At 41.3% G+C, this 21932-nt stretch overlaps 1 protein-coding gene across 9 annotated transcripts in view; it reads left to right on the forward strand.

Moving 5' to 3' along the window:
- Positions 1 to 1112: 1112 nt before the first annotated feature.
- Positions 1113 to 21932, forward strand: part of frmd4ba (FERM domain containing 4Ba) — a 41921-nt gene continuing 21101 nt past the window's right edge. For 2 of the 9 annotated variants that reach the window (XR_013098589.1, XM_076883746.1), the window contains exons 1-5: positions 15810 to 16008; positions 20384 to 20449; positions 20564 to 20658; positions 20805 to 20897; positions 21169 to 21253. Coding sequence is in view for 6 of the 9 variants with exons in the window: in XM_076883746.1 (XP_076739861.1) it covers positions 15847 to 16008; positions 20384 to 20449; positions 20564 to 20658; positions 20805 to 20897; positions 21169 to 21253 (501 nt within the window). In the remaining 3 variants the exon portion in view is untranslated. Of the gene's footprint in view, positions 1398 to 15802; positions 16009 to 20383; positions 20450 to 20563; positions 20659 to 20804; positions 20898 to 21168; positions 21254 to 21932 lie in introns of those variants that run through there. The other 7 variants (XM_004567391.5, XM_004567392.5, XR_013098591.1 and 4 more) reach the window with 6 other exon arrangements.

Here is a 21932-nt window from a genome sequence, read left to right on the forward strand (position 1 = left end):
TGGATTACTCAGCTTTCCTATTGTTGAGCCAACCCCATGTAGGCACAACAGTGTGGCACTCCTTTCCTTTCCTGTGATCACTGGAAAGTCTATAATACACTGGTGTTCTTACAGGCCTGCAATCTAACCTCAACTCCCTGCACAGTATTGCAAATATATTGTGATGTCAGATGGATAAACATGATGTGATGAATGAGAGTGAACCAAAGCATTAAAGCAGCCTGTCAGAAAAGCAAAACGGTGAGTAAAAACATGCTAAAAGGCTCCAAGGAGAGGAGCTGTGGGAAACTGGGGTTTGGATAGGGTTTCCCTTTGAATTTGGCACTGCAGGTGCTCCATTTGACATGAGCAACTAACATGAGCAAACATGAGCAAAATAAAAATGAATGATTGGTTATATCAGAAGTTGTTGCACCTGGCCGTCCCCAAAATCTACTGAAAACCTGGTGCTGTGGAGCTTTTTCAGCTCTCACCGCCAAAGTATTGTTGTTGTTGTCATTGTTTTATTGATTTGTCATGTGGTGTTTTGTACAGCAACCTGTTTGGATCGGTTGGAGAAGACATTTAGCTGCTCGTGGGCCATTTTGCATCCCTGATCCTTTTCTAAAACTCACATTCATTTTTCCGTCGTGTAAAAACTGAGCTGTGGGAAATATATAACACTTTATTCCACTTCGACAAAACGCTTCTCTGACTTCTGGTAAAACTCTCATATGATCGCCATAAAAGCTGCTTGCTATTTGTGTGTCTATTGTGCACAGTTAACAACAACATAAATATATTGGGGAGGTACAACCGCCAGTGCGAAGGGATTAACTATGCCTAATGGACTAAAACTGGCTAAGTCTGGTGCAATAGGGAATACATTTAAAATTACAGCGGTCTTACGAACATAAATTGCTGAATCGCTTTTTAAATCTCCATTACTGAAAGTAGTTAATCTTGGGCTTACTCTGATACAGTGTTTTGTTTTTAATTGTCTCTTCCGCTGAGCAATGGTGGATTTGGGCAGCAGAGAGCGCCTCTCTATTGGCTCCCAACAGCAGCAGTGGGAAATTCATCTGCCCCATCAGGGCATCAGTGGAAGGTAGCGAAGAGGAGGAGGAAGCCGGCAGGAGGCGGGGAGTGTGAATGGATGGGACTCGCCGTGTGCGTGGAGTGTGGTACAGAAGGTTACTATGCCGAGCAGGCAGCAGCCTCTTCTCCTCCTGGACTTTTCAGCACGACTTCCTCTGAAGCGGCTCCTCATTTTAGCAAGAAGTCTCATTGTGAAGAAGCACCCGCTTTTAATAAGGAGCGCGTTTTTTTTTTGTCCTTTCAAACTGACCGGTGTGCGCTCAGACGCTCTGCGGACAGACAATAAGTAGGAGCGATCACATCACAACAAAAGAAATACGGTAAGAATGGTTTCATTCGTACGGGAACATACCGCTTAGAACCGTTTGTTTTTTTTCTGGAATAATCTAATGTAAACACAGTGTGAGGGGACCTGTAACAGGCTTTCTGGCAGCCACACCGTTTGTTTTGTTTGTCTTGGATTATCAGTATGTGCTCATGTGACACCTGACAAGATGTTTGCTCTTCACCATACTCCAAGCTTGTAAATTAAACACTTCATCAACTCTTTGAAAAACTATATTGTGTGGCAAAAGTTTAAAAACACAAATCTTATGACTGTGACTATGACTGGATCCTATGACTGTGCAACCCGCCTGCGTTTTCCGTGACTACTACTGACCCAGTGTCAGCTGGGTGCTGAACTGTTGACATGTCAACGTGAGTGACTTGCTGGTGTGTTTATGACGTTGTCAATGATTAGTGTGTCCCAGTCAGTAACAATTGTGGTGCGCCGTCAGGTCAGCATAAAACTGAACTCGTGAACATTTTTTTTTTTAAAATGCAAAAGTCTTAAAGTACTCTGTGGTCAGCCGGTCATTCTCCTGTGTGTGAATATCCTGTTTCCTGGCCAAAACAAACAATGGTTATCCAAGCACGTGATATCCTGTATGGGTCTCATATGAGTGTATTGTGTAAGTGTGTGGATGGTGAAAAACAAAAATACTTTAAACTGAGCCTCTCTATATAAGAAAAGAAGTCAAGGCAAGAGTTTCTCTTCTCTTAAAGTGGAATTCATTTGTGATGATACAGCTCTGGCATGAGGAAACCCAGTGACAGGAAGTGTGTGAGTGATACAGAACAAAGGCACGGGGCTGCTTTGTATAGGTGACTATATTGAAATTGTGCCTCATGAGTGCAACATGTGCTGCCTGTCTTTCTCTTTTGACTCACATACAGAGGCAAACTGCAAAGGCAGCGCTGCTTTGTGTTGACTTTTAGTCTAGGATGTTCAGCTGCTTTTAATGGGGTCAGCGCTTCTGATTCAATAAAGCTATTAACTGTCGCAGAATATTCCAACGCTTGCCTCGGCACATAGGAGTCATTTGCCCATTAGAGTCCATTAACAGCCTTAACCACAGGGCCGGTTTTTTAAAGGGTAAACAGTAATAAACACCACGTCAAGTCCACCTGTGCAGTGTGACCTAAGCTGCACAGGTGCACGTCATTGAAGAGACGTGTTCTCACCTCTCCTCAATGAACCTGCTTTGTGTTAAAAGTTGCTCATCAGCATTTTTTTCTTTCCCACGCATCTAATCATGCATAGGTATGAATGATAACATTTGTCAGTTAGACTATGTGATACAGTCACCATGCAGGTTCATGCAACCCAGCACTTTCAGCAAGCAGAAATCCTGCCAGACTGGTCTGAGAGATGTCTTCCACTCTGGGAGATCAAACTTACTATCAAAGAGTGCCATGTGACATGATGATGTAAACAGCAATTCTTCCAAATTTTATACAGAAGTATAAAGTTTGCTTGCTCCTTTAGCAAGCTTGTGAAAACTTTTAAAAGCGGACATCAGGTATTTCAAGGGCACGAGATTCAGACAAAATATCATAAAACTAACGTAAAGTATATTTAACAGAGCAGGTGCCATCTTAATCTTAACTAGTATCGTTTGAGCACCAACAAAAATCTGCATTAGTGCATTAGTACTGTATTGACATGACATTTTTTAACACTTCAGAGGTACAGAATGCATTCTTCACTCATTGTAACTAAACGTGTGTAAATCCAATGCTTAGATAGCATTAGCTAACATAGTTTTACTGAAATGTTTAGATGCTGCCGGCCATTTACGATTTGTATCTACCAATTTGTGGTAGGTAGCATCAGTCTACAGAAACTCTAGCAGAATCTCTGTGTTTATGCTAACTTTGTTTTCTCCCTCTGTTAAAAGCAACAAATCACAGAAGAGTCTCTTGTGTGACTTGTGTTCAGATATTTCTTTTAAATTTAAGGAAGCTTGAACTCGTGGCCTTAAAATGCATTGTTTTTGTGCATCTCCTCATTTCCTTTAATTGCTACTGCATGAGGGACTTCTGGAGTCTCAATGACTGCATTAACGGGAAATGAGTGAAACTGAATTCTTCATTTGTAAAACGAGAGTTAGCTTTGCAGAAATTCCAAACATAAAATAGATGTTGCCCTTTGATCATCTGACAGTATTCAAGTGTTGGGTCAAAAAGATTTCTCATAACTAAAGCAAAAAATGTGTGTTGATTAGACCTCTCGGAGTGCTTGAGGCCTAATTAAAAGGTCAGACGCTGGAGTGTTTTTCAGTTCAGTGTTTGTGGGTCATCAGTAATCTATATTCACAGTGGAAATCTATTCAGATCACCAGACCTCAGGACATCTGAATGAAGAGGTCATGCGGACGTTTAGTGAAAATATTTAGTCCTAAATGTTTTATCACTAATGTGTCAGTCCTCCAGTGTTTGCAGTAAATGACTCTAGTTCTTTCCATAACATAATCACTGAAAAGTTGTGTCAACAGGAATCTGTTCCTCATTGGTAGTGAAACAGCTACGCAGTGTGCAGACATCTCTTTTCCTTTCAGAAAGGACATCCTGAGTAAAACAAAGAGTCTGGACCACAGTTTCGCATTCAAAGCACAGACACTGGGAAATTTCCCACTTTAATTGCCAGTTTCAAAATTTGCAGTACCAAAAATGCCACATGTGTACAGTGATAGTTTTCGCTTGGTTGCTGAGGGATGCGGTCCTTTAATGCGGTGTGCTCAGACTCTGTTTGTGTGTTTATTTCCCTTCAGAATAAAGCAGAAAACACTTGCATCAACCTTGGAGAGTGGATCTGAGCTGGGTTTGGTATTCCTCTGGGAGTCTGTTTCCATATCATTTAGATAAAAGAGACTGCATTAAAACAAGCTCCAATCTGTTTAAGGGCAGGCCCTTCCCAGTTTGTGGACAAATTCCCCCTCAAAATGCATCATTCAAGACCACCTCCTTATGAATTATTCAAAGGATGGACACAAGGTTATATTCACGGGTTACCCACGCGTATCAGTGGCTACTGAACCAGGGACAGGCACAGAATAAAAGGGTAACATTTGTGGTAAAATAAATCACAGTTTCAACTGTGCATGGCTATACCAACATAAGTGTGTTCAAATTGGGCGAAACAGGCAGTTGGCGACCGTCTTGATAAGAAAGCTGGTCCACTTCAGAAGACTTTTGCACAGTATAGCACAGCCCACCTTTTTAAAAAAATCTTTATTAGATATTGCTATATAATGTTGTTGTTTTGTTTTTTTACACACAGCTAATGTATATACACTCCAGTCCCAGTTCAAACTCCCAGTTAAGTCCAAAAACTAGCTGTGATGCATTACATTCAAACTCCTGCTTTCTGGGTGACACCGCTGTCCTGTCAGTTTTTCTACTTCCTCATTTGACAAGATGTTTATCTGGAGCATAACCCTGCAGGCTGTACGGGAGCCCAGTGAGTTAACAAATGACAACAAGGGGTCCCAACAGTATCTAAAGAGAGAGGGTGACAAGGTGCTGTTAATTAGGCATCTGAAATGTTGCAGTATCACTAAAGTGTCAGTGAATACAAGCCAAAAATCCCATCTTGCAATTTGTCTACTTGTATCACCAAAAGTGTTATTAATTCATTTTTATGGTTATATTTCTGCACCTTTAAGGGTCATGAAAGGATTCTGTTCAGGATCTAAGGTTGTCCACTCCACTGTTTGGTGTCACAGTCCAGTGCTTTATTCATCCACCGTCAGCCTCATCCTCTTCCCTCTAACGTTTCTTTGGTACATGCTTTGTTTATCCAAAGAAAGTCATTGCCTGTGACCATAATCCAGCCAGCGATAATGTTTGCCAACCTTGTGTAATTCGGAGAATAACTGAGGGTGTACAGATAACAGAAGAAGCAGTTTCAGTGATACTTGTTTCTATTGCTGCAAAACCCTGTCGTGGAATTATTATTATTATTATTTTTACTATGATTCCAACAGCAAGCGGGTCAGTAATGTTCCCATTTATTCCAGAGGATAAACAGTAAAACCCACATAAATGTGTTCGGGAATAACCGGTGTCTAAAGCTTCCGGGGAGATGCATAAGCTAGAGCGGACTCACTCATTTTATGACAAATGTGGAAATTATGAAGCAGTGGATACCAGTTTTTTGGCATCATCTGATTATTTTTAAAGAAAAAGCGGTGCTGTTAATTTGAGCCAGATACAAACACATAAACTCAAAGTAATGATTCTTCATCCTAATTTTAAAATGCAAAATGCAACTGAAATATATAAAAATCAAAGATTTACTTATTCAAATAATTAATAATGAAAGAAAATCTGAATGTATACCAATTAAGTACATTTCATTTGACCTGATTTTAACTAATTTCATTACACAAGTACAGTCAGATATTTATTATTATTATTATTAATAATAATTTATTTTGAGTGTATAGACCAGGGATGTCAACCACATACAGCCACCATGAGTAAAATTGCAGAAAAAAGTCACAATAGTTGATTCCACAGACTGTAGGAAAGTCTGTGCAATGAACTATCAGGACCTTTTTAATAAAATATAAAGTTTTTGTTCATTTATCTTTTATTTAATTTGGTGGAGTATGAATGGTAATGGGAGTGAACAGTCTTCATCAACAGGAAATCGTTGCACTCCTTCATGGATTAGAGTTTTTGTCGGGCCAATTCTGGCCCCCGGGCCTTATGTTTGACACCCCTGGTATAGACAGACACAGGCATTTGAATGCCACGTTGGTATCAGGATAGGCAAATAACCATTTTTAAACAATATCTCTCCATCCACTTACATTTCCTGGTTTTCCCAACTGTCTGTATTCATAAGACTTCTTGAATCATAACACTGTGTACTGCTGCTCAGGTGTGCAGTTGAGATGTGGATCTTCTAGCAGACCTGAGCAGAGGAGCGCCTTCCTCCTCCCAGTTTCAGCCACATCCTCGGGCATTTAAGGGAACCTTGAACCCAACAGCTCAGTGCACAGTTCCGCTCCAGAAGTGAACACCCCCGTTTCTGTTCTTCCTCCTGCTCCTCATCATTGCCTGTTTTTCCGACTAGAATATAATTGCTGTGAGGCTGAGAAAATGAAAATAACAACAAAGCAAAGCCCTCCACCACCTTTCTTTCTATCTGTGCTGCTGCTGTCGGCTTGCCCGGGAGGTTTTTTTTTTTTTTTTTTTTTGGAGATATGGAGGGGAGTGACTCTCCCTGAAATGATGCCGCTTGTGCACCTCTCTCTATCTATTCAACAATCCCTCTCCTGTAATCATTCCCCATTTCTCTGTATTTCACTCCTGAATACACACTACACCCAAATTACACATTAGGAGAGCTGCGAGGTGGTGATGTAAAGGCGGGTGCTTAAAAGCCTGAATGTTCAGAATGAGAGTCCCTGCCCGGCAAATGTGTGTAAGGTAAAGGCGGAGGGATGGACGGAAAGGGCTTGAGTTGCTATTATTATCCTCTCAGGCACAAATGGAGAGGTACATGGTGGTGGAGCTGGAAAGAAAAAAGCAACCGTGCTTCCCAAGCAGACATACCCCACAGCTTCATACCCACAATGATCAATACTCCTCAGCTCTTAAAACCCCATGTGAGTGTTTCACACATTTAGTGCCAGAAGGGTTAGAGGCATGTTAAAGACACACACTGGAGACTTCTGTGAATATGCGATGCCCTCATAACTCCTCACAAAGTAATTTCCTGCTGAATTGGTTTGATTTTTTTTTTTCAAATCATATCTCTATAAATTTATTTTGTGTGGGTCTGTGGCCGTACAGAGTGTATATATTGATGGCTGGATACTGCAGGTGCTCGCTCACTAGAGCGTAGCATTCATCATTAATAGAGGGGTTACCTGAGCTTCCTCTTGTACTGGGTTAATAGTGGAAAGCAACGCCCCCGCTCCAGCTAATACACATGCAGACACTAGCTGCTCACAGATCGCGTGAGTTTAGAAAGACAGAAATCATCCAGCTGCGGTCACCTTCACCATGGCAGCTTGGGATGAGGGGAGGAGTTGGGGGCAAAGGGGGTGGAGGGTGGGTTAGAGCGATCTGCAGGAAGTAATTATCACCTGCCCTGTGGACCGAAAACGAGCATCCTGCTGGTTCACTCAGACAGATCAGACTGAGCTTTCGGACATGGATGAGCGTCTGCATTTTAGCTCTAACATGCAGGAAAGATTTAGGAGTGTGACACAATGACAAGGAAACTGCCTCATAGGGGGAAAACCTGTAATTCAATAGAAAAATACGACTTTGATCTAGAGGGTTTTTTATTTTCAAGGTTGCATTGTGTTCCTAAGAGGCTTGTGTACTGGGTTTGTACAATGTGAGAGTACCCTTTAACCTACTTTATACTATTGTATCAGCCGTGTGCTTACTAAGCACTTCACAAAAGTGTGCTAAGCAACAAGTTGAGGTCTTCCCTCAGCAATGTTACCTGCAGAATCAGACCTGGACTAGAAATAAATGATGTCAGGACAGCATTTGATGACACTCTACACTGGACTTGGATGGAAAGCTGATATGGGGGTTGTGTGCAGGGCACAGTTATAACAGGTGTCGAGCACACCGGGAAGAAAGATGACACTCGGTGTCCTCAGGGGCAGCGGTGGTTGTCATAGTGGCGAAGATGATCAGTGGTTTAAAATTTGTGTGGTTACATTTAAATGGTTTTCCAGAATGGACTTCTGAATATCATCAAAATTAATCACATTACATTTTAGGCATGCCAGAAGTACCAGACATTTGGTAGTTTGTGGTAGTACCAGTAGAACTGCATGAGTCTCGATATCAAACCAAAATTTATCCCATGTACTTAATAATTGTAAAAAAAAAAAAAAAGTAGACTGGGTACTGTACTGTAGCGTTAGCAAGTTTAGCGTCATTAAGCTAGCTTACGCATTTAATGTTAGTTATTACAAACATTTTAGCGTATGGACTGCAGCAGCTAGGGGCAACACTAGCTGTCAATATGGTAAAGTGTATTTCCAGATAACATAAGCAGGATAATACTTTGGATTTTGTTGAATACTGGACTGAAACTTTGTTAAAAAAAATTGTTAAAAAGATCAAGATCAAGATATAAACAGAAGATTTAAATTTCTAGTTTATAAAATTTCACTTGCAGTCGTCACCTTTGGAAATCTCTCATCTTCCTCTCTTGTCCTGTGCTTCTCTCTCAGTCACACTTTAACATTCTACCACGTAGAAAAACGTTGCTCCGTTTACATTTGCTGCTCTTCTGTTCTACTAGCATATTGCTAAAGTACTGTTACCGCAACTTTACATCTGCCCCTTGAATGCATCACAGTGACGATGAGGGAAAAGGGAGGTTTTGAAGATGTAAGCAGGCTATGTCCTTATTTTCCGAGTAAACATCACCATGGCATCAGATGGAAAGGCATGAGAAATTAACTCATTTGACAGTATGAATTAACCTGCCCATCACATTTAATTGCTCATTAACTGAAGGTGTCAGAATGTCATTCCAGGCCTGTTTAACCTCTGGCCGTATGCAGCTTCCTTCAGTTCCAGAAGAATTGCTTCCCTGGTAGAAACGCTGCAATAAAAGACAAGCAAAAAAACAATATCAATAATATACCACTGTGTTTTCAGAATTTTGATATTGAAAAGTATTGTGCTATTTATTCAGGTAACAACTCTGATTTCATGTCATAAAGAAAAAAATTCAAACATTTGCAACATTTTCTGCCTTTATTACTTTTATCAATATTATTATTACAACTCACAAGTTATTTCAATTCAAAAGGTGACTGGGCACCAATAATTTGCACTTTGCTGACAACTTTTGCATGTTGTCTTTATCATTTTCAGTCAAGCCACAAAATTAGAGTTCAGAAAGACTCAGATCCTGTTAATGTTTCTGCTTTGATGCCCTTCGTGTTGTTTTCTTCTTGCTTCTTGCTCGCAGACCACAAAAACGGTTACATGTCATACTTAATGGTCTCTCTGGTTTTAGCTCAGTTTAGGTCTCCGCCTGCTTCACTCACTTCGTCTGATGTTTTTTGCTGTTGTTGGCATCTTGGTCAGTCTGTCATTCTGTTCTGTGGGTCTCTCTGAGTTTTTTGGCAAAGTTGTTTTTTGGAAGCTGCAAATACACAGAAGGAGAGCAGCAAGTGAGGACTTTCAAGCTGTAAAAGCAAAACGATGAACTTAAGAAATTCTCAAATTTAACACAGAGGCAGGTGGTTTGTTTGTTTTATGACCTCTTTTTTATTTATTTATTTATTTATTTTTAAACCAAAGAGTTATTTAAACCAGTTTCAAAATGCAAATACGGATTGGTTCAGCTTTGTGCTTTGCAATGCAGCCTAGTGGACTATATTTTTCAGCTACTGCCTCATCTCTCTTCCTAATCTCAATTTTTGGATGCTTGTGTGTTTCTTTACCACAAGAACTGGGTTCTTTGTCTGAGCTTTGAGCACTTTTTCTGTCTTCATGGCAACTCCTAAGAATATTTACAGTTAAAATTTTAATTTGCTCTCATGTGGTGTGTTTTCAAGTCAATAAAATATTGAAAAGCAATGAGACATGTTTTCCATCTGCTGTGTAGCAGCTGTTTCAGAATTTGTGACCATATAAACAGTAAAAGTATTGAATTAGACATACTTGCAGCAGTAAAGCAGAAACAGATGCCCTGTTTTTTTTTTGTTTTTTTTTTTATATTTAGGCTCTTTGCACTACAAACTCCATGCACATATAAATCCCCATTTGACTCGCAATGAACTCAACTCCACTTCAAATCAAGGCACCTCATGAAATTGCTCTGACAATGCCAGCACCTTTGGGAGCTCTCGGCCCGCTGAGAGCGCTTGTATTCATACGACAGGATAAAAATAGAGGTATTCTACCATATTGGTGGCTTAATACTGACAGTACAGTATTCCCATAAGACCTCCCATAAGTCTTTACTTTAAAGTGATGTCTCCGTGAGTCTCACGGGTTCTGCAGTGTGCCTGCGCAGGACAGGGGGGTAGACATGTGCACTTCACAGCTGCACATCTGTTGTGGTTTCTCAGACATGTGTTATATGGCCAGATAAGGCCATATCACTGATCTGATTATCTAGTCACTAAATTGGATTGGGAATGATAAGCCAGAGGGACTCACATGTACAGATGCAGATATCATCTGCCAGGTCTCTACTAATCGCGAACCGTGGCCACAAAATGGATTTAGACACTTCAGAACGGAAATGTTTTGATTTAACAGATGGGAACGGGAAGACTCAAAGGAATTTCTAGTGTCGATAATTTTACGTGTGTTAAGGGCACAATTTCTGTTATCAGATGAAAACCTGCCAATACATCAGAGTATCAGATCACTTACCCGGGGTGAAAATCAGATTAAGAAGCAACATTAGGAATCAAATTGAACATCCACAAATAATGTAACCACAGATACTAAGAGTAGCATTAATGCAGGCAGGCTCAGCCACAGTACCAGCAGATCACATCTGCTGACATAATTCTAATAAATTCCTCTGGGAAATTTCTTATATAGGGCACCGACAGCTGCTGTACCTCTGCAAGCTGCTTGGCAACCCACCTTCTCCTTGCAACCTAGCTCTCCCTGTTATGCTGTATCCAGCTTAGTCAGTGTGCTGGGTCTCAGATATAAATGACTGCGGAGCAAAGATTGAAATGCATTTTTCAGCCAGCTGGTGAGCTGTTTTAAATATTTGCAAATAATTGTCTGTAAAGTGTATGAAATTTGTATGAGTTGTGTCATAATTTTCCCAGAGCCATCTTTTTAAATTGTCCAAAAGTAACTGATTGACAGCTGACTAACAGCTGTATTTTTAAATTCACTCGTGACTTCTGATTTCGTGGGGTTCCAAAGCATCATATTTCAGTTTTTTGTATTTGCAAAACAGTTCTTAGTGTTTCAGATCATAATACAGATTTAGATCATAATACCCTCTCAATAACTTCACCCCGTGCATGGCCTCAAGGCTCATTACAGACTGATAGTGTCTCCTCCCCTCCCCCCGCCCTCTGCTCCGTCCCTCTTTGTTTCACTGGGATGCCTGTGGTGATGTGCACAGTGGCCATTCATGTTTTTCGTCACTTGGATATGATATTGAAAACTTCTGACACTGGCTCTTTATGCTTCTTCTAAGAAATGCCTGGGCAAATCTGTGCACCCGCAGTCCCTTGAGGCAACATTTTGTCGTGGCAGTCAGTGTTGGGCTGTTGACTCATATTGTGGCCTCTAGGCCCCCTGCACCCTTCCCCCAGCTCCTGACCTCCTCCTCTTCATAGCATCTGGGTTATTCACACACATGGTTTGTCGTGGCCTGTGGCCTCCAGCGTGCCCCTAAGGGCCATCCTGTACAGCAAGAGGAGCTGGCCCCAAATCCCTAGTCACAACCCAAAAGCCGATAGGTGCATGGTGGCAGCCTGAAGCCCCGGGCCCTTGCCTCTTTCCCGGTCTTCTTTTCTTTTTCCACCCCCCACACTGCCCAAACACACACAGACACACACACGCAAAGCTTTTCTGTCTCACCAATGATTGCCAAATGGAGCTCTATCACACAGTGTTAATTGGCTGTAATTAAGATGTCTTGTGGTTTCTTAAACAGATGCGGTGACAATTTCAGTCAAGATGCATAATAGATATCTCTCACTTACGCTGCCTTGGTTGTCAAATCTGAAAGCTTTTGTCTTTAAAGGATTAGTTCTTTCTGATTTATTGATTTCAAGCCATGTGTCAGGGGGAGGTTAACAACAGTGAGAACACACAAGATGCATAACATCTGATAATCAGCGTAGCCATGCTTGCACTATTAAAGCCCTTTAAAAAGTAGGACATAGACTATGCATGACCAAAGATGGCCTTTTTAATGTTTTATGTTCCACATTTGTTCATCTGTGATGTATGATTACAAATCATGCTCTGATCGGGTGTCATGATCTCAGACAGCTGTGTCCACCTGCTAAATTTCTAACTACAACTGACAGTCGGGAAGCGTGATAAGTGTGTGTGGGTAGGGTCCTGTGAGGAGACGGTACTGTAAGTGAGAGTGCCGACCTGCGTGCGTTTGTATGTGTGTCAAGCGTACTGTCCAAAATGTCTTCCATTCAGTGTGTCAGCTGCAGTCTCTGTATGTGGCAAAGCTCGTCAGCTGCAGGCGTGTGTGGGTGACAGCTGTTTCCCTGCCCTGCTCCAGCTCTGTTCTGTTCACCGGGAGGCCTACCCCGTTTAGACTATTAATCTACCACTTACTGTACACGGTAATTGCCATCCCATGTTGAAAAGAGCCCCGGGACAAGAAACCGTGATGATCTTGGCAGCGTGGCTCCCCCTGTCATGCCCTGCCTTGTATTCTCTACAGATTCAAGCCTATTAACACGAAGCTTCAGGGATAGAATTTGGCTAAATTGTAACAACTTGCCTGTCTGTACTCTTATTACATTTTCAATCCACATGTCACAAGTGAAATAAGAGCTTTATGTGAGGAGAAATGGTGTGACATTGGCAAAAAAAAAAAAAGCATGAGGAAAACCCTCCAAACAGAATAATTTACCACAAAAGGATTGCCTCCATTTGCCCCCAAGGGTTGTCTGACACCCTGTTACCCCATCTGCTGGCAATAAAGGTGCATTGCAGCGTCCGCAACAATGATCGTATTCTGTCCGAGGTGAAGTACAACAGCAGCTGGAAAAGAATGAGCCTTTAAGTGAGCACAGCCTTGTGAAAGCACATGACTAATTCAGAGTGACACACAAGTGACATCAGAGGGGGTGACGGACCATGCTGTGACCTCATGGTATTTACGGCTGCTGTGACAGTGGACGATAAGTGGGAACACAGGTGATAAATTCTCTCTGTGAAAGCATTTATTTAGCTGTCGAGTAATCACTTTACCTTGAACTGAGTGGACAGATTTGTACTTGCAAGCTTGTTTTGTGTGAGATTTCAGAAGTTAGAATGAGTGTGTCACTATGATCACCAGGAGACAAAGAAACCTATTTCAGGCATGCAGAGATCAAAGCTGGTTTTGTTGTCTTTTTATGTTGTTTTTAAGCTTCAAGCTCATTTGTGCTCATGAGTTTGCAGACACAAAAAGCAGAAGATGCGCCATTAGTCACGATTGGCCGACACCACAGAGCCCAAAATGCAAGTAACTTGGGAACATAATGGAGCAATTATGTGCTAATTAGCCACACATCCCCTCTAAGAGTTAGAGACTGAATGACTATTCAATATGAGATTTAGTATTTGAGTAGTTGTCACAAGGTGTATACAGTACTGCATCTGCCCAAAAAAGCAGTTATTTAAGATTTAACATTACTTACAGATCACACAGAGTCACAGAGTATCAGATAGATATTCTAAATATGTATCTACCCAACGGATGATATTAACTTTTATCTGGAAAAGTTCATATCAGTTAGTTCCTCTTTGAAACTTGGTATAGAGAGTAAAACTGTGTGTCTTAAAGACAGCATCTGCATGTCTATACACTGATAATTGTTTGTTTAACCAGTGTACCTAGCTAATTTATTGTTCACTCTACATAATGAATGTACCCACTACCAAATGGGTTCATTTAATTTTGCAAGAATCAAAGAGTGATCTTTTTTTTTTTTTAATGCAAGAAATTGTTTTCAGGCAGTTTAAATGCTTATTAACCAGGCAGTTTATGTGACATGCTCTAAGTGGAAAGTCAAGATGTTTACATGGCAGAAATGTGTGCCACAGATGCATAAGCCCCTGTTCATGTTTCAGAATGATGTGGACCAGAACACATCGGCCTCCTTTGCACACATGGCAAGCACGTGTGTGTTCAACAGCAGCAACAGTGTCCACCATATGTTTGGCTCTCTCGACCGCTGCCCTCCAGGCAGCTGTGGCTTAGCACGCCTGTCCGTGTTTATTATAGTTAGCTGCAACTTTACATTTAGGACAGTGAATCCTTTCACTTAGAAGTAGATCCATCTGATTCAAGTGAGATGGATTACAACATCACATGTATTTAATCCTTTCTGGACGCTTGAAATGAATGCAAGAAAATGAAAGTGTATCCCTGGCATGCTGTTCGGTACAGTGATGGCACATTACCAATCTTTTGTTTGCCAGGGGCTGCCAATCTGAAAAAAGATGACTTAAATGAAGTAGGAAGGGAGCTAAAACAGACAGTAGCCTGTGCACTTCCTGCACAGAGACGGTGCATGCATAGCTGCGCACACAATGCATTTTAGATACATGGCGGCTCCTGATGGGTGCTAAGGTTGTGTTTGTTTACACACAAACCTTCACTTCCTGCCCTGCTTTTTCATTGGTAATTAATAATACACAATTTTCACTAATAGGCTCCTTCTCTCACCTCTGTCTCCACCCTTCTTCTGTGTTGTCATTGCAGATGTAGCAGACGGTTACATTGATCATGTGCATTGAAACGGCACCTTGTTGTCTGTGGCCACTTTTAAATTTCTCAGAAACTGGGATCACATAGACAAACATCAGGATATTGCTTCGATGTGAGCCGCAGCACTCCCCCATCTCTCCTTTCGTGCTGTTTTTGCTCAACCTTCTCCAAGTTGTAGGTCTGACTCAGGTGTTCAGCTCACGCGTGAAGTTCACCTATTATTTACAGCCGTATGAAAGGAAGAAACAAGGCGTGTTTGCATCAAAGCCCTCCCAACTGATTTTCCCCAGACGGTATCACTTTTAGTTTTGCCTCGTCAGTTTTGCCAGCCATGCTGATCCAAACAGGACCAATTATTTTTAGTGTTTCTGCAGAATATAGAGGGTGGGAATGTCTGGACTCCTCAGGAAATTGCTCCCCACATCCCAGACAAAGTGACGGACCATTCCCACACCCTTTCTCAGACAATGAAACTGAAATAAATGCTGAAATAAAAAAGTAATGCGAGAGATGTAGTCATTCGCTTTTGCCCAATCCCCCCCCCCCTCAAAAAAAAAATTCAACATTATACTACTGTGAGCCACAGATGAACGAATGTGGGACTTTAGAGTGGCCAGCTGAGGTTTGTTCGCATGTAAGTTGTATTAGTATACAAGTGTGTTTATGTGGTGGGAGATGGAGCCTTTGCAGCAGGGGCTTTGTGGTTCTGTCCTGCCCTCCCCTGCACTCTGTGAGGCAGTGTTTTGGACTGGGGCCCAGGACCAAGCCGGAGGCACGCTGCTCTGCTCCAGCCTCTCCAGAGCGCCGACTCTCACTGACATTACATCAGCTGGGGGAGACATAGTAGACTAGTGTGTGTGTCTGTGTGTACTGGAGTGTAAGTGCTCCCTTTAAGCTTGTTGCTCTCAAGCAAAACAAAGTGGTCCACAGATCAGCTCTTCTACTCATTCTGAAAGTGCAAGGTGTCACCAGTAGAAGAAGAAAGAAAGGTGGCCAGCGGAGAGAAAGAGCATTCGGACATGGCTGTGCGTATCATACGTGGGATGGAGGATCTGGTGGCATCGGGTAGCCAGCTTGTCTGGAGCCTGGCGCATCAGACACTGAGGAGCTGGTACAATCGTGGGCTGATGCCATGCAGACGCTTCCTAGAAGCCTGGTTCAGGATTGGGAAATGCTACCAGGTATGAGGGCATTAGTGTAAATATCTCAAGTGGGAGGAAGTCAGATAAAGCTGATTTTACTAGCTGCCTGGGCAGCACTTGTGATTAATTACTGTATTGGATTTTTATGGCCAAACTTTCCTCTGACTGAAGTGAGTCAGTGCTTTTTCCTCATCTGGCTCATTAGTGCATGCATGTGTTTATTTGTGTGAACGTGAGGAGGCACAGGCTGCCTCATGCTGAGTCACAAAGTCTGTTTTTTTAACAAGGGTCCCTCTCCCAGGACACGTGGTAATCATTTGGAAAGCAGCGTGACCGGCCGTTTGATCTCGGCGTCCGGGTAACAAGGGGCACTTCCAAAATTTTCTTTGAAATGCGTGGTTCCTGGAACACCTGAGCGCTGTCTGCGTGGTTTACGCATCTTACTTTCATGGACGTCATCTGGGCAGACTCAGGTTTCTCTCTCGGGTTTTGCTCTTTCCCTGCATGCTATCATGTGAAGGTAAAGTTCATTTGTGTCTTTGAAAGAGCAAACAGAAAACCTGACACTGACTTCTTTGAAAAGGAGTTCTGAAAAAAGACAGGTATCACATCCCTTTAATTTTAAAGCAGCGCTATTTTCATTTTCATAGTACTTGAAATTGACTTCCTCAACCCCCAAAATGCACATAATACAACAATTAAATGTAAGCATTCCTCTATGTCACTGAAAAGTTTGTTGTTTCCTAGAATTAATCTCTGAAGCATCAAAGTGGGCCTGTCTGTGTAGCTTTCAGTCTGTATTATTTGTTTAACCTCTTCATATATTTATAATATTATAATTTTGTTTTCCTTTGTATAACCACTACTTATCAGAATCAGAATCAGAAACTTTATTGTCATTGTCATGAGAACAACGAAATTAAGAATGGTCCCCGATCATTGCATCATCCCTAGCAATATCAAAATATAAATAAAACAATAAAATTCAATAAATAAAATAGATAGAATACTTAAAATACTAATAAGATATAACAGTAAAACATTCACATACATTCCCACACACATGCTTCAGACCGTGCATAGATTAACACAAGAGTGGCGTGATGGACATTTTTTTGTAGTATTCAGATGTGTTATTGCAGTTGGATAACAGCTGTGTTTGAGTCTATTAGTCCTTGCTCTGATTGCCCTGTACCGTCTGCCTGAGGGCAACAGTTCGAACAGGGAGTGGCCAGGATGTGAGGTGTCTTTTATGATGTTTTGGGCCTTTTTAAAACAGTGGGCGTTGTGTAGAACTTCCAGTGTGGGGAGAGGGCAGCCAGTGATCTTTTGGGCGGTGTTAATGATCCCTTGGAGTGCTTTCCTCTGAGCCCCTGTGCAGCTAGTGTACCAGATGCATATGCAGTAAGTTAGAACACTCTCAATGGTGGCTCTGTAGAAGGACACCAGCAGTCTCTGTGTGATGTTATTCCTCCTGAGAATTCTCAGGAAGTACAGCCTGTATTATTTGAATGAACTGATAACTAGATTGGGAAACCATGGGTTAATTTAGTGAGGTGATAACCTGATTTTAGTCATCATAAAGAACGATACAAGACCTTGTTTCTGCTGTGCACATTATTTTACGGAGGACAGGATACCGTTATAGACACTTTTAACAAATAATTAAACATTGACACGGAGAGTAAAAACTTATGGATGAGAGGCTTTGTGTCCCACGCAGTTTTAGATAGTGAGGTCACTTTAACGACTGGCTGTGAGTTTAAAATCGGACCATTATCTAAAGACCTTTGTCCCTTTCTTTCTGTTTTGATGTCCCCGGCTTACAACAATACAGCATTGATAGATAGGCTCTTGGAAGGACTGTGGCTTGGACAGCAACAACAACTCATAAAAGGGTTGCTATAGTGATTAATCCCTGTTTAAACAATGGACATTACTGTCATCTACTATAATTCTTATCAAGGCAAATCTTGTTATGTGTGGAGTTCAGGAGAGTCCTAAATGCAAAAATGTGGCTAAGAGGTAATATAACAATATCAGCTTTAATAAGACTTACCAAAACTGTTGCAAGACACAGTTCAAACATAAACCAGCAGAAGGTCAAACAGCACAACACCAAATCAGAAAGGCAACCGTACAGGTGGCCAGTAAACAGATAAACTGATGACTAACAAAGGGAGGACAGGAGTCTAAATACACAGGGAATTAATGGTCAACGCAATCAAGAGGCATGTGACAATAACAAGGCTAGAAAAAAAACCCCAACAACAACAAAAAGAGGGAGTAAAAACGTGACATGACGCACACGAAAAGATAAGAAAGAAACACTGACAGACACAGACAAGAAAGCCCAGGAGACACAAGACAAAAGAGAGCAAGACACAAAGAAGTATGAAAAGAGAACCACATAATGGGCAGACCACAACAAAGCTGCCAAAGATGTGTTTCTCATACAGTCGAGCTGCTGTGATTCTTTGTTTGTCTTTGGCAGAGATTCAGAGGCTTAAACCTTTGGACACGTGCACAGTAGACTGAGGAGGTCGTTTTAAAATCTGGAACTTTACAGCTTTCAGCAAAATTATGGCACAATAAAAAGTTAGCATGACCGTACACACAACTGAACACACACATCCAGCTGTCTCTGGAAGCGTAAGTCTCACTGAGGTTTTGGGTGTTGAAAAACAGCAGCTTGGAAAAGCAGCCTGTGCTGTATAAAAGTGAAATGACTGCTCTGTTGTGGTGCTGAGAACGATATGTCCTAGTACATTTAAGGTTTAAAAAAGTGCCACAAGACGTCTTCCCTGCCTGTGGTCTCCCTGAATGGAGGTCAGTGTGACCCTCAGTTACCTCCAAAGAGGCCAAATCCCAAAAGTTGTCACCTCAAGTAGGGTAAAGACCCTGCAATGACAGAGGAAAAACCCCCAACAATCAGACAACCCCTATGAGCAAGCACTTGGAGACAGTGTGAAGAAAAAAACTCCATTTTAACAGGAAGAAACCTCCAGCAGAACCAGGCTCAGGGAGGGGCAGTCATGTCCTGCGACTTGTTGGGGGTGAGTGGAGGAAGGCAGAACAAAGGACACTGTGCGAGAAAGCCAGACTTTCAAAATAAAAGATGAAATAGCATAGTGGTGTGTAAACACGTGGGGAGTTCCAATGATGGAGAAATGCTCAGTGCGTCATAGCAAGCACACAGCAGCTGGGGCCTATTACATCTTAACTAAATGATCACCTGATCCAGCCCCAATGAGAAGCTTTAACATTATCACTATAAGCTTTCTTATATGTTGAGATTGTGTTTGCTGGCGCTTCTTCCCTCTAGTGTGTTTCACAGGCTCAGTCTACTACATGATATTACAAAAACCACTTTGGGCTGGTCAAACTAAGAGGGAATGAAGTTTTTGAAAGATGAAATAACATTGAACCATGTCAATGTTTCAGCTGTGCTTGTAGTCGAACTTCCTTTTGACAGTACCAAGCTAGCTGCTTCCCATTGTTTCCCATCATCATGCCAAGCTAAGCTAACAGCTGCTCATGGCAGCCTTATATGCAGCTACTCTACAGACAGGAGTGTTTGAATAAAGCCTGCAAATATGAAGTGTGTTCATAGTACATTGTAGCAGACCGATGCCTCCACTAGCAAGGAATAATATATGTTAACACAAGGAAATGAATATAGCAGTGTCGCTGCATTCCTCAGTGCTACATAGAAATCCCTTTTCTGTATTAATGGCACTTGGAGTGTGCACGTCTCAAATGATCAGAACCAGATCAAAGTGTTGGTGGCAGCTTAAAAAATTAAGTTATAAGTTATCACAAGACAATAATGTTTACGGTGCTCTGCAGTGAAAGACAGTTCTGCTGACTGCAACATAATGAGTCTTACAAACCATTCATCATAAACAATAGACTGGGAATTCAATTAAACTCTGGAGGAGGACATCATTGTCTTTCACTGCTCTTTCTTTACAGCAGAGGAAAAAGTGGGATGACGACATCTTAAATGTTTTCATAGGACTAGTGTTGATGCAGAGGAAGGATATGTGGGTGAAAAGGACACACCAGCAGACAGGATATGGGATCCTGTCTGGCGGCAAAAGAATCTCCATGTCTTTTTCTGAGATTCACTGTGGCCTTATAAAAAGCAGACCTGTGGCCAAAGTGTTGCCAGTGGACTTTTAAACAATAGTTTTCAGACATGTAAAGAGAATGATCTTGTGAAGACTTTGATCTTTGGGAGCGTGGGTCCCAAATGGGTGCTTAGCTTGTGGATTTTCTTACCTATTCACTCCTTCATCACAAAGCCAATCGTGACACTGAAGAGGACCTGAAAAGAGGCCTGAAACAGTGGAGGCACAGCTTTGAGCTGAGGTGTTGTTTTACAGGAGTTGTCTTTGTTTCTCCCCTCTAGATGACAGAGGGCCGCCTGTGCCAAGTTCACCTCCTTGATGACCGCAAGCTGGAGCTGCTGGTTCAGGTACGTCACCCTTTTAATTTATTTCACATTGTATTTATGGTGTTTTATGTTTAAAAAAAATAATAGTAGTAGTAGTTTAAACTGAGCTCCTGCATATTATTTAAAACTTTACAGCCCAAGCTTTTGTCCCGTGAACTGCTAGATCTGGTAGCGTCACATTTTAATCTGAAGGAGAAAGAGTACTTTGGATTGTGCTTCATAGATGACACGTAAGTACATTTCCACATGTGTACACTTTAATGCAAAAGTGCACTTGAGGAAAATTTACTTTAACAATAAAAGGGAAATAATTGAAAAATAGCTGTATTGCAAAAATTATTTTCTTTTTTTTCTTTTGCAATTAATCCCTGCTCAGTGGCCAGAGTAACTGGCTCCAGCTAGATCGTAAAGTCCTCGATCATTACTTCTCCAAGACTTCGGGGCCTTTGGAGCTCAAGTTCCTTGTGAGGTGAGTGAGTGTTTTACTGGAAGCATCAGCCTATCATGTTTTATTGTTCTACACACTATAATAATGAGAGCCCCGTTTTGAAGCAACATCCACTGTTTCGTCATGACCAGCAGGTGGCAGTAATGGAACATGGTTTAAATCCAGCTGTATGTCTTCCAAACAGCATTACTGTGTTGAACATGATGATGTGCTTAATGCTCAAACACTGGCTGACTTGCACTGGCAATCTGTTTCTAGTAAGCCTTACTGACCCAAAATAAACTTTTCACAGGTTTTACATTGAGAAGATCACCCTCTTGAAAGACAACACAACAGTGGAGCTGTTCTTCCTAAATGCTAAATCTCTAGTGTTTAATGTAAGTGTTTGCGAGCAAAATGTGTTTTATATAATATATATGAGCAAAGAAAATCAGCTCACAGCAGGCTATGTGAAGTTGTTACATCTGAAGCAAAATATTTTAAAAAATTATTATTATTTTTAATATTTTGTATAAGGGTATCCAAAACTGGCATTTTAATAAATTGCACACAATAGCTGATTGCATTATGGGAAGGTGCATAACAGCTCTGGGTAATTTAATTTTGAGTAAATATTAAGAAAAAAAATCTACATGATGCACATTTTAAAAATAAAACATGCACTTTTCTACAGAATTAATATTGCCCATTTTGATTCCCTATTGTTTTAGCATGACAAATCACAAATTCCCATCATTTTGCTTCAGATGTAACAACTTCCCATAGCCTGCTATGCGCTGATTTCCTTTGCTCATGGTTCTTTACACTGAATTGTTGTGCCTACGTAATATTTATTCATAATATACTGTTATATCTCTCAGTAGGCCCTCTACCACCGCTCAAGAGCAGAATGCTGCTTTCAGTGGCAATTGGAAACCACCTAGTGTTGTTCTAATTTACTAACGGTGTTATCAAAGTCGAATGTTAATGTTTAGGGTACATTCAAACAGAACAAAAGGTTTCAACACAGAAATGAAAAACTCAGAGCTCCGGAGTCACTTTCCCTTTGTATTTTAG

The sequence above is a fragment of the Maylandia zebra genome, linkage group LG5, assembly GCF_041146795.1.
Source record: "Maylandia zebra isolate NMK-2024a linkage group LG5, Mzebra_GT3a, whole genome shotgun sequence".
NCBI lineage: Eukaryota > Metazoa > Chordata > Actinopteri > Cichliformes > Cichlidae > Maylandia > Maylandia zebra.